General features: G+C 47.8%; 1 protein-coding gene across 4 annotated transcripts in view; it reads left to right on the top strand.

Annotated features, from left to right (window-relative positions):
* LOC147618454 (protein SUPPRESSOR OF FRI 4-like) overlaps positions 1-21613 on the top strand; it is an 83417-nt gene that overhangs the window by 18247 nt on the left and 43557 nt on the right. For 2 of the 4 annotated variants that reach the window (XR_015262124.1, XM_086774892.1), the window contains exon 5: positions 19211-19290. The exons of the other annotated variants lie outside the window; for them this stretch is intronic. Coding sequence is in view for 1 of the 2 variants with exons in the window: in XM_086774892.1 (XP_086631018.1) it covers positions 19211-19290 (80 nt within the window). In the remaining variant the exon portion in view is untranslated. The remainder of the gene's footprint in view (positions 1-19210; positions 19291-21613) is intronic. 4 annotated transcript variants of the gene reach the window in all.

Raw genomic sequence — 21613 nt, 5'->3', positions numbered from 1 at the left:
TGCTGAGTAGGGCAGAAATTACTGGTTCAAACCATGATGTTGATGAGGATGATTATGATAGTGATGCCCAGAGTGAAGAAACCGAGAGCAGCACTACATCTGAAAGTGAGGAGGTTGATGTGGCTTTCATGAGAATGGATGATTTGCAGCTGGTTAACAATGTAGCAGAAGTAGAGCTGAAAGAAGAAGAGGATAGGTATGACCGAATGGAGAGGTTTCTACAGGCCAAAGATCCTGGAGAGTCAGTGTGGGAATTAACAGAGCGGTCACTAGGTTCAAATTTGGGTGTGGAGGAAAGGGAAACATACTGTAGGATGTTAAAAAAGTATCCTAATCTCTTTATTACTTCATATGAGGAGATTAGAGGATTCAAGGGGAAGCCATTAACTATTGACCTTAAGGAGAATGCCAAACCAATCTTTCAGAAGATGAGGAAGTTAGGTCTTGAGCAGAGAGAGGTGTTGAAAGAGGAAGTGGAGAAGTTACTAAGGGCTGGAATCATATGCTCTGTGGATTATTCTGATTGGGCAAGTCCTGTGGTTATAGTACCTAAGACTAGGAATAAATGGAGGGTTTGTGTGGACTACAAACCTTTGAATGCAGTCACTAAGAATAATCATTACCCTCTACCCCATATTTGATGATATTTTGGATAGAGTAGCAGGACATGAGTTGTATAGTGTTTGTGATGGTTACTCAGGGTATTTTCAGATTTCCATTGCTCCAAAAGATCAGCTTAAAACCACGTTTTTGACTTCGTGGGGATGCTTTTGTTACAGACAAATGCCATTTGGGCTGAAGAATGGATCATCTCACTATCAGGAGAATATTGATTTGGTGTTGGCCTCTTTTTTGGATAAGTTTTGTAAAGTTTTCATTGATGATATTTGTGTATACAGCCAAAGAAAAGACCATTGTGAAAAGCTTGACCAAGTATTCCAAAGGATTGATGAATGTGGAGGACAGCTGAACCCAAGGAAATGCTTTCTGGCAAGATCTAGCATTAGGATTCTGGGGCATATCATTTCTGAAAATGGGATAGAGCCGGATCCAGACAAAGTGAAGGCATTGGTGTTGCTGCCCCCTCCTGGAGATCTTAAACAGCTGCATACTTTTTTTACAAAAAACTAAATATCTTTCCAAATTGGTTCGCTGTGTTGGGGTAAAGGCATAATGCCCACCCTTATAGTGTGTACAAGCCCATAAGTTATAGTACATAGTACACTTAGTACTTTTAATGTACTAAGTGCACTATGTGTACTAGTGCAATATACATGTGTGATAGGGGAGTCACACACTCACTTGGTGAGTTGACTTATCCCCACAACTCTCTCTCTCCCTTGTGTTTCTCTGTGTATGTCTCCCACATAACTCTTAACCCTAATCCTCTCCCATCAACTGGTATCAGAGCCGGTGCCCTTCGAATCTCTGTGCAGTAGCAATCAGCTTGACTCTCCCATTCAATTGGTCGTGGCAAACAGCCAGTCTTTGCATTTGGGAATCCAGCAGGAGTAGCTGTGGTGCCTGAGCAAAGCACTCAAGCGACCAGCTTACAGGCATCGCAGCAAAGTAGAAAACACAAGCCTCACCGCAGCGCAGCAGGTAGCCTACGCTACCCAACAGGCCAGCCCAAGTCGAGCGTAGCTGGAGGAGTCGGGCAGCCATTTCTGCGCTTTTTCACACGCAAGCGTGTCAGCGCTGGACAGTCTAGGCGGAAGTTGAGCGAAGGCAGCATAGCGAGGAGGCCAGCAGTGAACCCGATGTGAAGCGAACACAAGCAATACGTAATCATTGGCGCCAGGCGTGAGCGAAGAAGCGTTGAGCGAAGGCATGAAGCGTTGGGCGAAGGTGACGTGTCGGCTGGCTCCCGGTCGGAGGCTGCGTCAACAATAACGCTAGGCGCATAGGCTAGATAGGCTGCGTACCAGCGCACAACTTTGGCAGCTTTGATCCAGCGCTCCTCCTCGGCTACCAAACCCCTCCACAGGGGCTTCCTCTTCTCGCGGATCATCCACATTTGGTCCCCTTGGCACACTGTGTGGCGCAGCCGCCCTCGTCGCTACTTGGCAATCCCAGAGCCCTGGTTTAGGGTTTGTTCTCGAGTGCTGAATCACTGGCTCGTAGGAGTTTCTTCTTCACTAATACAGCAGCAACATCAGCAAACCCCCCTTTCCTGCAAATCAGAGAAAAATCAAAAAATTACAAGGTATTTTCCTCAATTTTTTTTTGGGATTTGCAATTGAGCAAGTACAATCAACAATTGAGCAGATACAGGTGTCGAATTGCTCAATTTTTGAGCAAAATTGGCAAAATTGGGTGACATTGGTCACAATCAGGATCAATTTGCAGGAAATTGGTCACAATCAGGATCAATTTGCAGGAAATTGGATGTCGAAATTTGGGGCTTTTGATGTAATTGTGCAATTAAGCACTCATACATGCTGTATGATGTGAAAAATCGCACATTTGGGCAAAATTGCAGCAAATTGCACTGCAAATCAAGGGGCTTTTGTGCCGATTTGGTTGATTTGCATGCAGGCAATCGCATTTGATGCTGTGGATAATGTGTTGATGCCTTACAAGCACTCAATGTGCCTGTAAATCAAGGGGCTTTCATGTATTTGATGTATATGTGGCCAGGGGGAAGCATCGTGAACACTCTGGATGCCTTCATGTGCACCAATGTACCATGTATGATCAGAAATTGATCTTCAATCAAGGGGCTTTTCAAGTTTTTATGCTTGTTGAGCTTGGCAAAGCAGCAGGCAAGACATTTATGCCTTGAATCCTCAGAAATCAGCTTGCAGTCAAGGGGCTTTTGCCCAATTTCTGTTCGGGACTGTTGTATGCAGTGTTCGGGACTGTAAAAGTCTGATTTTCACTCATTTGGACAGCCAAGAGAGCATTTATTGCTATTGTACCTGCTGGTACAGATTTGGCACAGCTTTGTGCATGTTTTGGCATGGCTGTACACTGTTTTGAGTGACCAAAAGGTTCAATTTCAGCTGCTGAACTTGCCTATACAGGTTTGGTACATCATTGGTGAGCACTTGGTACTGCTGTACAGTACTTTGGAAGGGCAAAAGAGCACATTTAAGGTGCTGTCCAAAATCTGCAGCAACCAGATTTTGGTGTTTTCATCACATAAAGTGGGAGAAAAGTTGCATTCTTGCTTCCGCAGTGGGAGATAAAGCTTGGGAGAATAACTGTGAGCACTTTGTGTGCTTTTGGTGCAGTGTTTGCACATTTGCAGGGAGTCAGGCATTGACAGGTTGCATATTGCTATGGCAACCACCACAGGTGAGAGCTCTTCATTGCTTCACATCAAGAAGCTTGAAGGCTCGCATAACTATGATATTTGGCAAACCCAGTGCTACAATGTGTTGCTCCAGAAGAAGCAGCACAAGCCTATTAAAGAAAGGGGTGTAATGCCCGCTTCTCTTACTGCTGAAGAGTGGGAAGATATGGATGAGCTGGCAAGATCTACTATCATGTTGTCTGTGTCAGACTCATTACTTTTCAGCATTCGTGAAGAGAAGACAGCTTGGGGAATGTGGCAGAGATTGCAGGACTTGTATGCCCAACAAAGTGCCTCAAGCAAAGTGTATTGGTTGAAGAAACTCATAGGTCTTCAGATGAAGGAAGGGGCGTCTATGACAGCCCATCTAAATGAGTTTAATGGTATTGTCAGCCAGGTAATTAATCAAAAATTGGCAATGGACGATGAGTTCAAAGCCACTTTTTTGTTATGCACTTTGCCAGAGAGTTGGGATACATTCAGGACAGCCACTAGCAATTCGCATGCTATGCTGTCATATGCAGATGTTGAGGGTGCTCTTCTTCAAGAAGAGATGAACAGGAAAAACAACTCTGTTGGAAAGTCCAATGCAATGAATGCACGTGGGAGATCCCAACAAAGGGGAAAAAGCCAAGAAAGGGGAAGGAGCAAGTCTCGCTCCAAAAAGGATTTGGAATGCCATTATTGTGGCAAGAAGGGACACATTAAAAAGCAATGCTACAAATGGAAAAATGATCAAAAGGAAAAGGGAAAAGGCAAAGACAAAGAGAAAGATGAAGCCAAAGATGTAAAGCCAAAGGGCAAAAGTGGAGTCAAGATTGAAGAAATCAATGTGTCACATGCAGGTGGCAGTGAGGATGAGGTCCTCTTTACGTCTTCACTTGATGCCCATTCACTTCTTACAGGTGGTCATGGTATGCACTCATGGATCATTGATTCAGGTGCCTCCTTTCATGTCACAGGTTGCAGAGACTTGTTTGTCAGGTATACTGCTGGCAGTGAAGGAGTGGTTTATTTGGGTGATAACCATGCATGCAAAATTCTTGGCAGAGGTGATGTAAGGCTTGTATTTTCAGATGGCTCACAGCTTATGCTCCATGATGTCAGGCATGTGCCTGAGATCAAGAAGAATCTGCTTTCTACTGGATAGTTTGATGATGCTGATTATGTTACCACATTTGGTAGTGGAAAGTGGAAAATTAGTAAGGGCTCACTGGTTGTTGCCAGAGGCTCTAAGGTGGACACTCTTTACTTCATGCATGCATGTGTTTGTCACCATGCTAATGTAAATGCAACCGAGCTGCCGGAAATTTCTATGTGGCATAGCCGGTTGGCACACATGAGTGTCAAGGGAATGGAGCAATTGTCTCGTTTTGGTTACTTGCCTTCTCTAAAGTTTTCAAGTTTTCAGTTTTGTGAGCATTGTATATATGGTAGGCAACTACAGTGCCCCCACAAGAAAGCTCTTGGACAGAAAGATGCTCAGTTAGAGCTTGTGCATACAGATGTATGTGAGATGCCTCAGCTTTCTTTGGGAGGGGCAAAATATTTTGTCTTTTATAGATGATGCCACACGCAAGGTGTGGGTCTATCCTCTTCGTTTGAAGAGTGATACATTCTCAGTGTTTCAGAAGTTTGTTGCTCTTGTTGAGAATCAAACTGGCAAAACACTGAAGGCTTTGCGTTCCGACAATGGTGGAGAGTATATGTCCAAACAGTTTCAGGACTTTTGTGATGCTAAAGGCATCAAGAGGGAGCTCTCTACTCCTTATGATCCTCCACAAAACGGGACAGCAGAGAGGATGAACAGGACCATTCAGGAGAAGGTCCGTTCTATGTTGTCACATGCTACATTACCTCATGGTTTTTGGGCTGAAGCTCTTATGACAGCCGTTCACCTTATAAACAGGTCACCTAACACGAGGCTTGGTGGGAAAGTGCCAGAAGCAATATGGACAGGGAAGCCTCCGTCATACAAGCACTTGAGAGTGTTTGGTTGCGTTGCGTACGTGCACATACGCAGGGAAATGCGCACCAAACTTGATCCTAAGTCTCACAAATGCATATTCCTAGGATATGGTGACAGAGGTGAAATGGGGTATAGACTTTGGGATCCCGTGAATAGAAAGATCATACGCAGCAATGATGTCATTTTTGATGAAACATGCATGTATATGGAGCCTGCAAGGCAACAGGAGCCTGGCAGAGTCATCTTTGATGATGATGGACATCATGGACAACAACAAAGGGCTGTAAATCAGCCATTACAGCAGGAAAACCAGCCCTTAAATGGTGCTGAAAATGGTCCAAATGGACAGCCAGATATGGCAGAAGATATCCCTATGGATATACCACAGTTAGAGGAGATACCGGGCATGATTTTTCAGCCTTATGGCATGGAACAGGAGCCACCAATGGGTGATATGCAGGCTGGACAGCAACCTGCAAATGATGGTCATTGGGTACGGAGGTCCACTAGACCCTCCAGAGCCCCTGACAGGTTTGTTCCAGGGGTTGACTACTAGATGCTTACTGACTGTGGAGAGCCCTCATGTTATAAGGAGGCTTTACAGAGGGCAGACAAAGCTCTATGGGAGCGTGCCATGAAGTCAGAGATGGATTCTCTGCATAAAAATGGAACTTGGAAGTTGGTGCATTTGCCTGCAGGCAAGAAGGTTTTGCCATGCAAGTGGGTATACAGGCTCAAAGTTGCACCAGATGCAAAGCCAAGATACAAAGCCAGGTTAGTGGCTAAGGGCTTCAAGCAAGAATATGGTGTGGACTTTGAGGAGATCTTCTCTCCAGTGGTCAAAATGACCACACTTAGAGCTGTGTTAGCTTTGGTTGCACATGATGATCTGGACTTGATTCAGATGGATGTGAAGACTGCTTTTCTTCACGGTGATCTCCATGAGGAGATATATATGCAACAGCCAGAGGGTTATGCTGTGAGTGGAAAGGAGAAGCTTGTATGCAAGCTGAAAAAGAGTCTTTATGGGCTCAAACAGGCACCAAGAGAATGGTATCATAAATTTGATACATTCATGAAATCTCAGAAATTCAGGAGAAGTGACATAGATCACTGCTTGTACACCAAGAAAGCTTTGGATGGCAGTCTATTGATCCTCATCTTGTATGTTGATGATATGTTGATTGCCGGGAAATCTCGTAAAGAGATGGATGCCTTGAAGCAGAGGCTGCATCAAACCTTTGATATGAAGGATTTGGGTGATGCAAATCACATCTTGGGTATGCGGATACTTCGGGACAGAAATCAGCATGTGTTGTATTTGTCTCAGAAGGAATACATTGGCAAAGTCTTGCAGAGGTTCAATATGGACGGGGGGAAGAAAGCTAGTACTCCTTTGCCTCCATATGTGAAACTCAGTGCTATGGACAGCCCACAGTCAGATAGAGACAGGGCTGATATGGCCAAGATTCCGTATGCTTCAGCTTGTGGCAGTCTCATGTATGCCATGGTTGCTACTAGGCCGGACATTGCATTTGCAGTGGGAGTGGTTTCTAGATACATGGCCAACCCTGGCAAGAAGCATTGGGAAGTAGTGAAAGGTGTCATGAGATACCTGAAGGGCACACAGGATTTGTGCATTTGTTTTGGCAAACAGGATGCATTAGTGCATGGTTACACGGATTCGGATTATGCCGGTCATCCAGATAACCGGAAGTCTACTACCGGTTATGTGTTTACATTCACAGGAGGTGCTGTGTCATGGATATCCAGGATGCAGAAGTGCACTGCCTTATCTACTATAGAGGCCGAGTATATTGCAGCCACAGAGGCTTGCAAGGAGGCATTATGGCTATCTCGGTTAGTGGTTGATTTGGGTTATACAGGGGATATTCCATTGTTGCATTGTGACAGTCAGAGTGCCATTCAGTTGGCAAAGAACCCTGTTTTTCATGCAAAGACGAAGCATGTGGATGTAAAGTATCACTTCATCAGAGAGGTGATAGAGAACAAGCAAATTCAGCTTGTTAAGATTCATACGGATGACAACCCGGCTGATCTGTTGACGAAGAGTTTGCCTCCGGAGCGGTTTGCTCATTGCAGACACTTGATGGGCATTGGATGAGGCCAGTTTCAGCCTTGATATGGCCTTGTATATTATCATGTACATGCTGATTTTTTCTTTTCCTTCATTTAAGGGCACTTTGCCTTTAAGTGGGAGGTTGTTGGGGTAAAGGCATAATGCCCACCCTTATAGTGTGTACAAGCCCATAAGTTATAGTACATAGTACACTTAGTACTTTTAATGTACTAAGTGCACTATGTGTACTAGTGCAATATACATGTGTGATAGGGGAGTCACACACTCACTTGGTGAGTTGACTTATCCCCACAACTCTCTCTCTCCCTTGTGTTTCTCTGTGTATGTCTCCCACATAACTCTTAACCCTAATCCTCTCCCATCACGCTGAAGCTCCCGCCCCACCTCCCTGCTCGCGTTGCCTGCACTACTGCGCCCTTCGCCTCCCTGCCAGCTCGCCCCCCTCACCTCCCCTCGCTCCTCGTGCCTTCCCTTGCCCCCCCGCCTGCCTTCGCTGCTGCGCCCCCTCCCTCGCTGCTTTGCTCGCCGCCCCTCCATTAGCCCCCCCCCCCCCCCCGCCTGCCTTCGCTGCTGCGCCCCCTCCCTAGCTGCTCTGCCCGCCGCCTTCCTCACCTTCGCGCCCCCCCCCCCCTTCCTTCGCGCCCTCCCCCCCCTTTGCAGCACCCCTTCCCCTCCCTTCGCCAGATCGCTCTCCACCCCTCCCTCTTGCGCGTAGCTCCCGCCACCCCCCTAGGGTTTCTCCTTCGCCTCCCCCCCCCTCCCTCCTTTTTCTTGCTTCCGCCCCCTGGGGGTTTTGTTTTCCTTTTTTCTCCGTCTTCCGCCTCTCTGTGTGCAGCTCGCTTCTAGCAGGATTTCCGCCTTCGCCTCGCCTTCGCCGTAGCTTCAGACTCTGATGGAGGCTCCTCCCGCCCCGCCTCAGAGGGACGCAACCGTAGCCCCCTCGCCCGCCCCTGAGGACACCCCCATCAGGCTTTCTCTTTCGCCAAAAGAGGAAGCGAGCCTCACCGCAGAGGTGGAACGCCTCCAGGCTCATTCCACCATCTGCCGTATAGTCGGCACTCGCCCCAGCAGAGGGGAGATCCGGGATCTTCTTCAGGCCCGCCTTCTTGCAGATGTGGGCAAGATCCTGGACGTACAGCTACTGGGCCGTGGACATTACCAGATCGAGTTCGAGGCCGCCCAGAGCGTTGCCAAGGTCCTTGCCATGAGTCCCCTTGACATCAGGGGTGCTCGAGCTTTCTTCAGACCTTGGCAGCATGGATTTGACCCAGCAGCGGCGGAGCAAGGAGAGCGCCTTTTCCATGTTACAGTTTGTTTCCCTAGACTCCGCCGGGAGTATCTTCCGCTCCTCTCTAGGCTAGGAGTGTCTGACATCTCCTCCCTTCCTAAGGTCATTCAACTACCTAGGATAGGGGGGGGGATGGATAGATCAGAGAGTGGAGTTCTCGGGGCTCCCGAATCAGTGCTTCATTTGTAGGCAGGTCGGCCATCTGGCCAAGGCCTGCCCTCGCAGGAGACCCCGACCCTCACCACAGCAGCAGGCCACTGATGGCCCGCCCACAGATGCGGCTCGGCAGGCTGCCTCCGGGACACCTGCTCAGGCCACAAAGACCTCGGAGTGGCAGCCTGGATAGGGGCGCCGCCGAGGGAGACAGCCACAGCAGCACGCCCAGAGACCGCTGCAGCAGCAGCCACAGTCTCAGCCTCACTGGGTTCCCGTGAGGAACAGCTTTTCTCCCCTCCAGGAGGAGACCCCCGCGACGACGACTGAGGACCAGGAGATGCCAGCACCCCCACCCCCGCCCCCTCCCCACCCCCGCCCCCTCCCACCGCCTCGCTTCCACCATCGCCTCCTCCCGTCCCCGCTCCGGTTTCGGCAGCGGCTCCCTCTCCACCCCCTCGCCCCCCCCCTCCTCCCCCTCCGCCCGCCTCACCTTCCCGGGAGGCCCTGGCAGTCCCCTGGCGTTCACCTGCAGTCCGGAGGGCGCTGAGCACCGACCTCGCTCGAGCATCACAGAGGAGACCTACCATGCCGATTCGGGCTTCACGGATTTCATCTATCCGCAGTTGGCTGAGTCGCCTCGGCATTAGACAGCGCTCGGAGGCTTTTGATTACGCCTTCACATGGCTTTTTGGAGCAGAGGGCCCCCATGAGCCAGCACCCATCCGAGTTCACGTAGTGATACCTCCGGCCCGCGGGGAGGAGGCACTAGATTCAGCGGTGGCCTTCTCGTTCCCTCTATGTGGCCCTTGCGACCGGGAGTGGACTCTAGAGCTCGCTCTCAGCACTTTGAAGACTCAGGCAGTTGAGTTTTCTCATCATATGAGCGATCTGGAGGTGACAGATGTGATAGGCCGACTATGGGAGTTGGCTCATTTTTTCTTGGATCCCGGGAGTGTGGATACCTCAGGGATTCGTCATTTGGTCGTTCGCATAGTGGCAGACTTAGCACGCGACCCTGGATATGTGTGTATACATGAGGTTGCTCTGTCAGAGCGAGAGGCAGTCGCCATGGGCCACAGCCACTGGCGCCTGATCCGTGATTCTTGCAGTACACCGGGTGGGCAGATTCGCAGCCGCTCGGATGGGGACTACTCTCCATCCAAGCCGCTTGCGAAGGCCCGCCATACGGCTGAGACAGCATCCACCTCAGCAGGGCATCCATGAGGATCATCTCATGGAATGTACAGGGCCTTGGCGGAGCACATTTTATACGCTATCGTGGTTGCTTGAGGCAGGAGCTTCAGAGATGCCTGGTTGGTGGCAGCATTGATATTTTGATGATGCAGGAGCACCACTTGGGTGAGAGCAGGATCCGGAGATATGGTTCGGTGATGCTTGGTAGATGGGACACTTTTTGGTCTGCAGGGTTTGGTCCTTTGGGTGGACAGGGAGGAGTATGCATGGTCATTGCAGATGTATGGCGGCAGGCCATTGTGGATCGAGGGATCATTGTGCCTGGTAGAGCACAGTATGTCATTCTGAGGATGCATGATGAGCTATTGGGCGTGCTCAACGTTATGCGCCCAATCATGCTAGTGCCAGAGCAGAGTTCTGGACCCAGGTTACGGATGCATTGCTAGAGGCCGCACATTGGTGTGTTGGGGGAGACTTCAACATGCTTGAGGACCCGGCCGATAGGGTGGGAGGCAGTCATGTTACAGTGCACGGCACGCAGAGAGTGGAGGTGGAGTCGCCTTTGGTTGCAGAGTGCACCTTTCAGAGGATACGGGTAGTGGCCGCCGCTTCTCGGAAGTGGCATATTGACCGCGACCCTGCTGATGTGCTCCCGGATTGGCGCATATGGGCATATGCAGCGCGCCCCTTGGCCCGGCTACAGTGGGACCCCGGGGAGTACGAGTGGCATGATCCTTATGCATCCCTTGAGGCCACAGAGATCACCTTTTTCCAGTATACTGTTAGGCTGGGGCAGCATATTTTGACGGCGAGGAGGACGGTCTCTCCAGCTGCAGCGGGGCATTGGCGGCTACAAGGACTCTCACAGGAGTTCCTGGAGGATTTTTGGGCTCGGCTCTGGGCTAGTCGACAGGCCCGCAGGATCTCGACTTTTCAGTGGTGGCTGGTTGCCCACAGGGGCTCAGCAGTTGGCACTTGGCTTGTTTACAGTGGTCTTGCGGCCTGCGTCCGATGCGGCCACCCTATGGAGACACAGAGACATTGCCTTTGGGATTGCCCTCAGGCGCAGCAGATTTGGCTGCGGATGCTGCGTATTCTGGCTCCCCTCTCTCCAGAGGGTATGTTTACGTGGGGTGCCGTTGCTTGGTCGACTTCGTCAGGGCCTGCTATGGGCTATGAGATGGAGCAGGGCAGTCAGGCCATCAGATTCATTAGGGGCCAGCCTCGCCTGGTTCCGGCACCGGATTTCTCGTCCGCCAGCTGGACACAGGAGAGGGATTTACGATGGGAGCTCCTCAGCAGCCTCACCATTTGGTTCACCTGGAGGGCCCGGTGCTTTACGGCCTTTGAGGGGAGATTGGAGCCACCAGCAGAGACTGTACGGGGGATTTCGTAGGAGTTGATCCACACCCTGCGAGGACAGTATGACCGCATCCGGGGAGACTCGGATGAGGCGATCTTGCGGCGCCAGGCCTTTCACACCACTTGGCGCTATGGCCCCTTCTACACCTTACACACGGGATCCCCCCGTTGGCACTACAGGCCACCTGTTTGGCTTCCCCCCCCCCCCCCCTATTGTATGATTTAGCCTCTCAGTCCTTTGTACTGATGCTTGTATTTTGCAGCACCTAGGGAGAGTCTCCCGGGCTGCCTTGCTGTATTCACTGCTCTGTTTCTCTTACGAGCAGGAGAGATCTTTTGTAGCCCTACGGGCGTTTTTATATAACTAATGAAAGGATCTTTTCTCGGAAAAAAAAAAATATCTTTCCAAATTATCCCTATGCTTTCTCAGGTCCTATATCCTCTACAAAACTTGGAGCCATTTTGTTGCAGCAAGGGAATAATTCAGGTTACATGAGGCCTGTGTATTATGTGAGCAGGTTAAAGAATGATGCAGAGAGAAGCTATACAGATGCTCAGATAGTGCTAGCTAGGTTGGTGTATGCTTGCAGGAGATTGAGATCTTATTTACTGCCTCATCCTTTTGTTGTTATGACAAGTTGTACTTTACTTCCGGAGTTGGTAAACAATTCTAATCTTTCAAAGGGAATGATAAAATGGGTAGCTGAGTTACAGGAGTACTCATTTACCTTTTTGGTTGAAGGTTCTACTCGCGCTTCTTTGGTTGATTTACTTACATATAAGGACAGCCCTGTTTTAGTGAAGTCTGTTGAAGAGAAACTCAGTAAGATTGAGGAGAAGGCATTGGAGAATGCACACACTATGTTGTTTGACGGGTCTTATAGAAGGAGCTCAAATCAGGCTACCAGAGGCATTGTGATTTTTGATCCTGATGGAAGAAAGATCAAAAAGAAGGGTTTCCCTCTCAAAGTAACTAGTAATAATGAGGCTGAGTATGGTGCTTTGAGTGAAGGATTAAAAAGCTGCCTGAGTATGGATGTGAGGAGGTTGAATATCAAGGGTGATGCATTGCTTGTCATTAAACAGATTTTAGGCATCTGGAAGACAAAGCACTCACACCTGAAGACTTGGTTATATTCGGTGAGGAGATTGCTAAGTCAGCTTGAAGCATGGTCTGTGAGTCATATAGAGAGGAGTCAAAATCAGGAAGCACATGATGCAGCACAAGGAGGGATTGACATGGAATTGAATGCTGTGGAAGTTAAGGAGCCACTGTACAGAGGAAGGGGCTGGTTATGTAAGGAAGAGAGTTTTTTAATTACAGGTGAGGTTCCCCCTGAAGTTCCCAAGCATCAAAAATACAGGTTTGTCAAAGCATGTCAGCCATATCGGCTAATTGGTGATGTGTTATATATGCAAGGGAGTGACTTGATTTTAAGGAGAGTGCCCTCGCAGGATGAGATATTGCACATCTTGGAGTTTAATCATGAAGGTGTATGTGGTGGGCATTTTGCATTTAAGACTATGCTCAGAAAAAATTTATTTGAAGGATATATTTGGCCATCCTTACAGGAGGCATTGGTGCAGGACCTGTCATCAGTGTCGAGAGATGGGTAAGAGGATACTTTTGCCGGAACTGAGGAATATTATTCTTGCTTTCAATATTTTTGAAAAATGGGGGATAGATGCTGTAGGTCCTTTGCCTATGACAGGGAGAGGGAATGCTTACATCTTAACTGCTGTGGATTATCTTTCAAGGTGGGCAGAAGCAAAGCCAGTGAAAGCTGTAAACAAAAAGACAATTTGCAAGTTTATTTATGAGGAGATCTGCTGTAGATATGGTATGCCTTTGGAGATAGGATCAGACAACGGACCAGGATTCAGAAGTGAATTGTTGGATCTACTATGTGAGAAGCTTAAGATTAAACACAGGTACACTACTCCACATTATCCACAATGCAATGCAAGGAATGAGTACTTTAATGGTGAGCTCACCGGAATTATTGGGAATTTGATAAGAATACATGAAAAAAGTTGGGATTCGGCATTACCAGGGGCTCTTTGGGCCTACAGAACTGCAGTAAAAGAGGGTACTCAATTCTCTCCTTACCACTTGATTTATGGGAAGGAGGCGGTGCTGCCATTGGAGGTGGAAATTCCTACCTTACAGATGCTTATGAAGCTAGAGAGACAACCAAATCAGATGTATGAACACCGTCTGCTGGATATGCAAGAGGCTCAGTTGGATAAGCTGAAAGCAGCAGAGCACTATGCTAGAGTTCAGGAGAGAAACCAGGAAAGAATTAATAGAAGGTTCAAAGATAAAGACATTAAAGCTGGTGATTTGGTTCTGAGATACAATAGTCAATTGGATCACACTTTCAAGACTAGATTTGTTACCAAATGGGAAGGCCCTTTCAAGGTAAGAGAGAAGTTTACAAATGGTTCGTACTAGTTGGAAGATTTAGATGGGAAGCGACATGAAAGGAGAGTAAATGGTCTCAGATTGAAGAAATATTTTGTGAGGATCATGCAAGTGAGTGCATGCGGCCCAGTGGTATGGAAGGATGAAATGCTTGAAGACCTAGATGAAGACGTGTCACAAGAATTCCACCTTTTATACAATCTAAGCTGAGGCATGAATGCCTTCAGCCTGGGTTGGTTTGGCAAATATGATACGTGTAAATATGTAGTTCATTAAATGCACTAATGTAGTCACTAATGATAGGCACATGTAAATATGTAGTTCATTAAATGCACTAATGTAGTCACTAATGATAGGCACATGTAAATATGTAGTCACTAATGCCTTCAGCCTGGGTTGGTTTGGCAAATATGATACGTGTAAATATGTAGTTCATTAAATGCACTAATGTAGTCACTAATGATAGGCACATGTAAATATGCACGAGGTAGTGATGAAGGGATGATCATCATGAAGGCTAGGTTTAGAAGAAAAAGAAAAAAAAAAAGAAAAAAAAAGAGGGGGAAAAAGAAGAGAGAATGATGTATTTCTTTTTTCCAAAAGATGTAAATGGTTACGTATGGAGGAGTCGACATACTTTTGGGGAAATGCTATTCATGCACGTGGCGGCTGAAGAGAGAGCTTCAAGAAGGTGGAGGTGGCAGCTTGGCCATGCACGTAGATGATCGAGAGTCTTCTGGTGGAGGAAGAGGCCGGAATCAGAAAAAAGGGGAAAAAGGCTAAAAAAAGAAAAAGAGGAAATGGACGTGGTTCCTGGGCGGTGCAATACAGGTGTAAAGGGGGTTTTTTTGACACGGGTCGGAAAGAGAGAAGCAAATGATGGGAAGGATGAGTCGATCGCTCCTTGATTTGTTGAGGAGGAGGATCATTGCTGGTAATCTCGCCCTTGAGAATTGCTACGTGCGGTGTTGGTGTGGACTGACGTGCGAGTTTGGAAGAAAGTGTTGGGGAGAGTCCTGGTTGCACATTTACGTGAGCTTTGATGGAAGGCTAGTGTTGCTGAATATGCACGTGGAATAGAGAACGGGAAAGAATCATCTTTAAAAGCTTTGATCAACGAATTAAGTATGGAGGAAACTGCCTGGCTGACTGTTTCTTGTGTGGTTGCCTATTTTTGATATACAGCAAGTGATTGATTGAAGGATTCCTAAAGGCAAAGTCGACTACAGCTTTCATGGCAGATTTGGTACCCAGTGGTGTTTCTTTACTTTGTTGAGAGTGCCATACACTTTTGTGGTCCCTGTGTGTTGTCTATAGTGAGTTCTTGGGGTTTTTTTTGTTTCGTGATGTGTTGAGATACACTTTGTTAGGTTCATAATCATTGGGGATTTTTTTGTTTTGGCTGGTGCACTTGCTCATGCGTAGAGCCACATTGCAATTGATCCCACAGTGAATCGGTATCAAGTTTTTTTGGAATGGTTTAAGATTCTTGGAGTTCCTGGTGTTCTTTTTGATTAACAGAGGATGAATTCCTGAATGCATCCTTGCTATGGACTTTGTTTCAGAGGAGTTTGGATTATGAGGGTTCTGATTGCATCTGTTTATCTTGAATATAGTTCTGGGTTTGCTTGACTGAAGTGCAGCATGCCATGTTTCTTGAGGGTTGGTAAATCCAGTGAGCCTGCCTGTTGAGTCTCCATTCTACCATCTTTTCTGGTATCAACGTGGTAAGCAGCACAGGGAATCCTTTCCGAAGCAGGCTTCCTGGCGGGCTTCGAAACCTTTGGAGTTGATTCACACTGACTTGTGTGGACCTCAGCAGACACTATCTCTGGGAGGATCTCTCTACTTTATGCTGCTTGTTGATGATTGTACCAGATTCACGTGGGTCTACTTTCTTTCCGAGAAGGACCAAGCTTTTGCACGGTTCAAGGATTGGCACGTGATGGTGGAGAAAGAGTCTGGATTTCAAGTCAAGACTCTCAGGGCTGATAAAGGAGGTGAATTCTCCTCGACTATATTTCTCAGATTTTGTGCAGATCATGGCATCAAAAGGGAACTGGCTAATACAGGATCGCCTTCGGAGAATGGAGTTGTCGAATGCAAGAACAGGACTGTGGTGGAGATGGCGAGGACCATGTTGGAGCATCGTGATCTTCCTCGTCCACTTTGGGGAGAGGCTGTGGCAACGGCTATCCATACCCTTAACTGATCTCCGATGACGTCAGTACCCCACATGACTCCATTTGAGGCATACTTTGGTAGGAAACCTGATGTCTCGCACTTCCGTGTCTTTGGGAGTGACGCATATGTACATATTCCGAAGAAGCAGAGGGGGAAGCTTGACTCCAAGTCCCGCAAGCTTGTATTTGTGGGGTATAATTCTCTTTCCAAGGGATACAAATTGTATGATCCAGACAGGAACGAGATTGTTGTCAGCCGGGATGTGGTTTTTGACGAGCATGTTCCAGTATCCACTGTCGAGGAGCCGCCACTTCTTGGAGATCCAGAGGAGTCTGATAATGATTCCCAGACCATCATTCCAGTTGATCAACCTAGTCACTACAGGAGGTTGAGCCCGTAGCTGGAGTAGAGCCTTCGCGACCACAGGAGGCTTCACGATATGTTCGAGTACCTAGGTGGTTGTTAGACACCCTTTGGGAGTCAGGTGTCATGGAGTTACCTTCTGAGTGGATCACAGAGGACGGCCCTCGAAGATCACATAGAGTCCGAGATAAAAGCAATACAGCGGAGCTTGTTCAGGTGAACTATGCCTTGATATCTCGTATTATCGGGGCAAAGAGCCCACTTCCGTAAAGGAAGCCCTTTCACTGGATAGTTGGAGGAAAGCCATGCAGGTGGAACTTGATGCCATTGAGAAGAACAACACTTGGGAGTTGGTACCGAGGCCGTCGAAGCGGTCGGTCATTGGTGTCAAATGGGTCTTTAAGACCAAATATGCATCTGATGGGTCGGTGGACAAACACAAAGCCATACTTGTGGCTAAAGGTTATGCTCAGCGGCCAGGCATCGATTATGAGGATACCTTTGCACCGACAGCACGGATGTCCATGATTCGGACCGTTCTTGTCCTTGCTTCTTCTCAGAGGTGGCCCGTGTATCAAATGGATGTAAAATCTGCTTTCCTTAATGGTGACCTGCAGGAGGAGGTGTATGTTGAGTAGCCTCCAGGCTTTATTGTTCCAGGATCTGAAGGGATGGTTTACAGGTTACGTAAGGCCTTGTATTGTCTTAAGCAGGCTCCCAGGGCTTGGAATCAGAAGATTGATTCCTTCTTTGTTCGGACTGGATTTGAGAGATTGGTTGCAGATCCAAACCTGTATCTCTTTCGGGAACGCGGCATGGTCACGATTATCATCCTTTATGTGGATGATCTCATTCTCACTGGCGGTCATGTGGAGCACATTGGAGTGACGAAGGCTGCTCTGTCAAAGGAGTTTGAGATGACCGACTTAGGCTTACTCCACTTCTTTTTGGGATTGGAGATCTGGCAGACCCAGAGGGGGTTTTTCGTCTCTCAGCAGTGGTATGTTCATGAGTTGCTTGAGGCCTTTGGGATGGAGAACTGCAAGCCTATTACTTCGCCGATGGACCCGAACACAAAGTTACTGATCCTTGTGAGCTAGTTGATGCCTTGCAGTACCGGAAGGTGGTTGGTTCATTGATCTGGTTGCTGAACACCAGATTGGACTTGAGCTTCTCCCTGGGGCTGTTGAGCTCTTTTATGCAAACGCCATTGAAGTCTCAGTGGGACGCAGGATTGCGGATCTTGCGGTATCTGCAGAGTAAGAAGGATCTAGGACTCTTTTACACAGGAGGGGATGGAGTCAGGCTCCAAGGTTGGAGTGACTCAGATTGGGGAGGAGATCCAGACACGAGGAGATCTACTTCAAGATACAGTTTTACCCTTGGCTCAGGAGCAGTTTCTTGGAGCAGCAAGAGGCAGTCAACTATTGCCCTCTCTTCAACAGAGGCAGAGTACCGGGCTGCTTGTGGTGCTGCTTGGAGGTTGTGTGGCTGCGGAGGCTGCTAGGTGAGATTGGGTTTCCACAGAAGGAGCCCACAGTCATCCAGTGCGATAACGAGAGTTGTATAGCTATTGCTCGGAACTCGGTCTTCCATGCCCGGACCAAGCACATAGAGATACAATATCACTTTGTACGTGAGAAGATCTTGGTTGGTGACATCTTGCTACTTTATTGTTCGACGGAGGACAATGCGGCGGACCTCTTCACGAAGTCTTTACCTCAGGCTACGCTCAGGCGGCACTCTAGCTCCCTTGGGTTGGTTTCACAGCCAGGAGCTGAGAGGGGGTGGTAGAAGTCATCTCCTGTCTATATTTATACACTAGGGCCTCTGTTGTGGGTGTGGCCGCCCTGTATAGGTGTTTTATCATTTTTTCTCACTCCCCATATTTTTTCCATTTTTTTCGTGGTGTGGATGGATGCCAGATGTTGGCAGGAGATTCTGGTGGCTGGCCGACTGTCCATTCAGCAGTCGTGTGGCCGGTTGACTGCCCAATCAGCAAGCGTGGAGTAGTTACTGCTGGCCGACTTGCTTTATGCAGTCGTGGAGTTTTTTACTGCTGGCCGACTACTTCATGCAGTCGTGGAGAGCCACCAGCGCTGGCCGACTGCATGCATGGGGCATATAAATAGGCCCCATGCCCCCCCACCACTTTTTCATTCAGTTATTTGTGGGATCTTGTGTATAGAGAAGAGTTTACACACCTATTTCTCTGTGTTTCTTGTGCTGTCTATTTTCTGCATTCTACTTGCTCTTGTCAACCGAAGTTTGGTTATCATTTCCGCTGCATATTCTGACAGCTGACTAGGCCTTAGCACCGTATATACCTCTTTTAGGTGTGGCCTATGGTAGCCCACAAGCCAAATGCTCATAGGTTGGCCCCCAAGGGCTGGCCTAGAGCCATAATCCCTCTATTCTTTTGTATGCAAGCTACGCTAAACCTAAATGCTGCTAAGTTGGGCTGAGTTATATGCTTGACCGTTCTCCAAGTGGGTTAAGTGACAGACACTAACCCCTACAGCTTGGATTTGTTGGAATATATCATCTCCAGAGGGTCTACATCATCTTTTTTCATGCTTGTACTGGTCATTTATGAGACCCTGCATTGGCATATTTAACAGATATTATTTAGGCATTTTTCTACCATTTTTAATGCATTTTATAGCATTTTATGCTACTAGACAGCTGTCGGCTTGCAAAACAGTTGGCCGACCAGCTCTTTGGAGGGATATATAAGAGTTCTCACCCTTCCCCTCACTTTTCATCTCATTCTTGCATATTTGTTGGAGGTCTAGCAATAGTCTCTTATGCTTGTAAGCACCTACACGCTTCCCTCGTGCTCATTTTCAACAATAATCAACTGTTTCCAGCCTTCTACAGATGGTGCGTTGGGCCTACAACCTGTGATGCTCTTTCTTTCATGGTATCAGAACCAAATGCTGACCTACAGGTAAGAAACTGCTGCGTTTTTCTGATTGGAGCAAAGGCTTCATCATTGTGCTGCGTTTTTTGTAGTGTTGAACTGTTGCGTTTTTGCTGTTGGAGGCTGAAGCTCTCTTCTAGGTTGTGAGGACATGAGGATAGGGTTCTTGAGAGATTTGCTTTCTCTATTTCTCTTTCCTCACCCTCTCTTCTTTTCTTCTCTCTCCTCTTGCTTTGCATAGCTTGAGAGGAGGCTATTATGCGGAAGCTTCGGGGGAGATTGGTAACTTCAATGCTCAAAAATCAGCAAATGTTTCACGATGAGAATAACGCGCAAAATTGAGAATAGATGTGTAGAAAATAAAGAGAGAGAGAGAGAGAGAGAGAGAGAGAGGGAGAAGAGGATAGAGTATTAGGGCCCCCACCACGAATGGTGTATTTGCTTTTATTAGAATGATGCAAAATCTGAAATAAAAGACTGAACTTGAACCTTCTTAGCCGAGGATAAATCCTCTGCCCTTGACCTTTAGAATTCCACCCTTGTGTTAACTCCTCCTTGGCTGTCCTGGCCCCTTAAGTAGCTTTAGCACTTGGTGAAATATGAGATAAAATGACTGAATTTATGGCTTGGGTATTTATACCCCTTCATGATGCTGGTCGGCCAGTTCTATAGGAGCCTTTTTGCTGAAAAAAGCTCACGACCAGATAAAATAGCAATTAATGCTAAATAAAACCAGCTTTTTCACACTGTTGCCCTACCTTGCGCATGAACCTGGCTACTGCAGCCTTGTGCAATCTGTATGGGCAGTTTCCATACTTGGCTGACTGGCTACTGGGCAACCATTTGGCCTAGCCGCTTGGCTGGGCTGGCCCATAGGCCCTGTTGGCTGCTTGGCCAGGCCCCTTGGGCTGGCCGACAGCCTGCCCAGCCCAAAGCTAGGTCAACGGGCATAGCATTGGGCCCTCTTGGCCCCTTGGGGTGGTTCTAAACCTCCCCATGCTGACTACATGAGCCTTAGGCTTGGCTTTGGGGTAGCCCTATGGGTTGGCCCCTATTCTACATGCAAACCTACATGTCTACTCAGAGGTTTGGCATCTAGTATCATGCCAGATACACAAAACCACTGACATCATTCTAGAGGGAGACTCACAGTGCGGACTGGCACTGCTTCATGTGCAGGACAATGCACACCAGACCTTGGATGCATGTGCAGGACAATGCACACCTGACCTTGGACGCATGGAGTAGAATCCTGGTTGACTCGTCCAGGACTTGGCTCACATGGGACTAGTTTTCCACTCCAAGTTCTGCACCTTCTTGTTCAGATATATCCACATGGCATCCGAGTGCGGGATGCACGTGACAACATGGCTTCAAGATCTCCTGTTGATACTCTAGCTCCTTCATTGCCTGGATCTCCCGCTCCCGCTCCTCGGGTGGTCTCTCTTCCCAATCTTTCTTCTTTGAGTTTCTCTCATCCAGGTCTTACTCCCATCCCTACCCATATACCATTCTACAATCCTCCCCAAGTCAATGACTCCATGAAGCTTACAACAACCAACTATCATACCTTGCTTTGAGAAGCATGTTGGATGCTCGGGCTCGTCTTATCATCATCCATTGCATGACTCCATCTATACAGGCACAATTTATCTCTACCCGGAGTAATGCTCATCAGATGTGGACAGAGATCTAGAGGAGGTATGGGAGAGTTTTGACAGTGAAGATTGTCAAATTGGAGTCAGATCTGGAGAAACTTACAATCAATGAATTAGATACTTGATTGAGAAGATTAAAGAGTTCACTCGTATCAAGCTGCAGCTTGACGAGTACGGGAGTACCATCAACAACCCCATCCATAGACTTCTTGGTAAATTGCCTGCCTGCTTTGATTCTTTTAAGGATAATATTTATTTCTGTGATCCTCTTCCACCTTTTGAGGAACTGGTGAGTTATCTCCACGACAAGTGCATGCTTCATGGAAAAGGCAAGTCGAAGTTTGCTTTTGTTGCCTTTGACAAGGGCAAAGGCAAAGGCGGAAAAGAGACCTCAAACAACAACAACAGCAGCTCTAAGTCCATGAATATATTGTTGTGTTCGTTGTAGAATATGCTGCCACCTTCTAGAGCAGCTCGTGGAGAGTCCACAAGATCCACTGTTGGTTTTCTCCACCTCCTGGGTCCGGAAGAAATTGGTGATGGTTGGCTGCCGAGGGAGGGGGCGGGGTGGCTGGGGCCTGTGTCTCAAGAAGGTGTCCCTGTGTCTGCGGAGCTCAAGCAGGAAGAGGCCCAGGCAACGCTGGTCCTGGAAGTCAATGATCCTGGAGAGTGGACTAAATCCCTCACAAAAT

This window comes from Cibotium barometz, chromosome 35, assembly GCF_041138505.1.
Source record: "Cibotium barometz isolate CiBa-2024 chromosome 35, ASM4113850v1, whole genome shotgun sequence".
Taxonomy (NCBI): Eukaryota; Viridiplantae; Streptophyta; class Polypodiopsida; order Cyatheales; family Cibotiaceae; genus Cibotium; species Cibotium barometz.
This window is presented reverse-complemented; position numbering and strand designations above follow the sequence as displayed.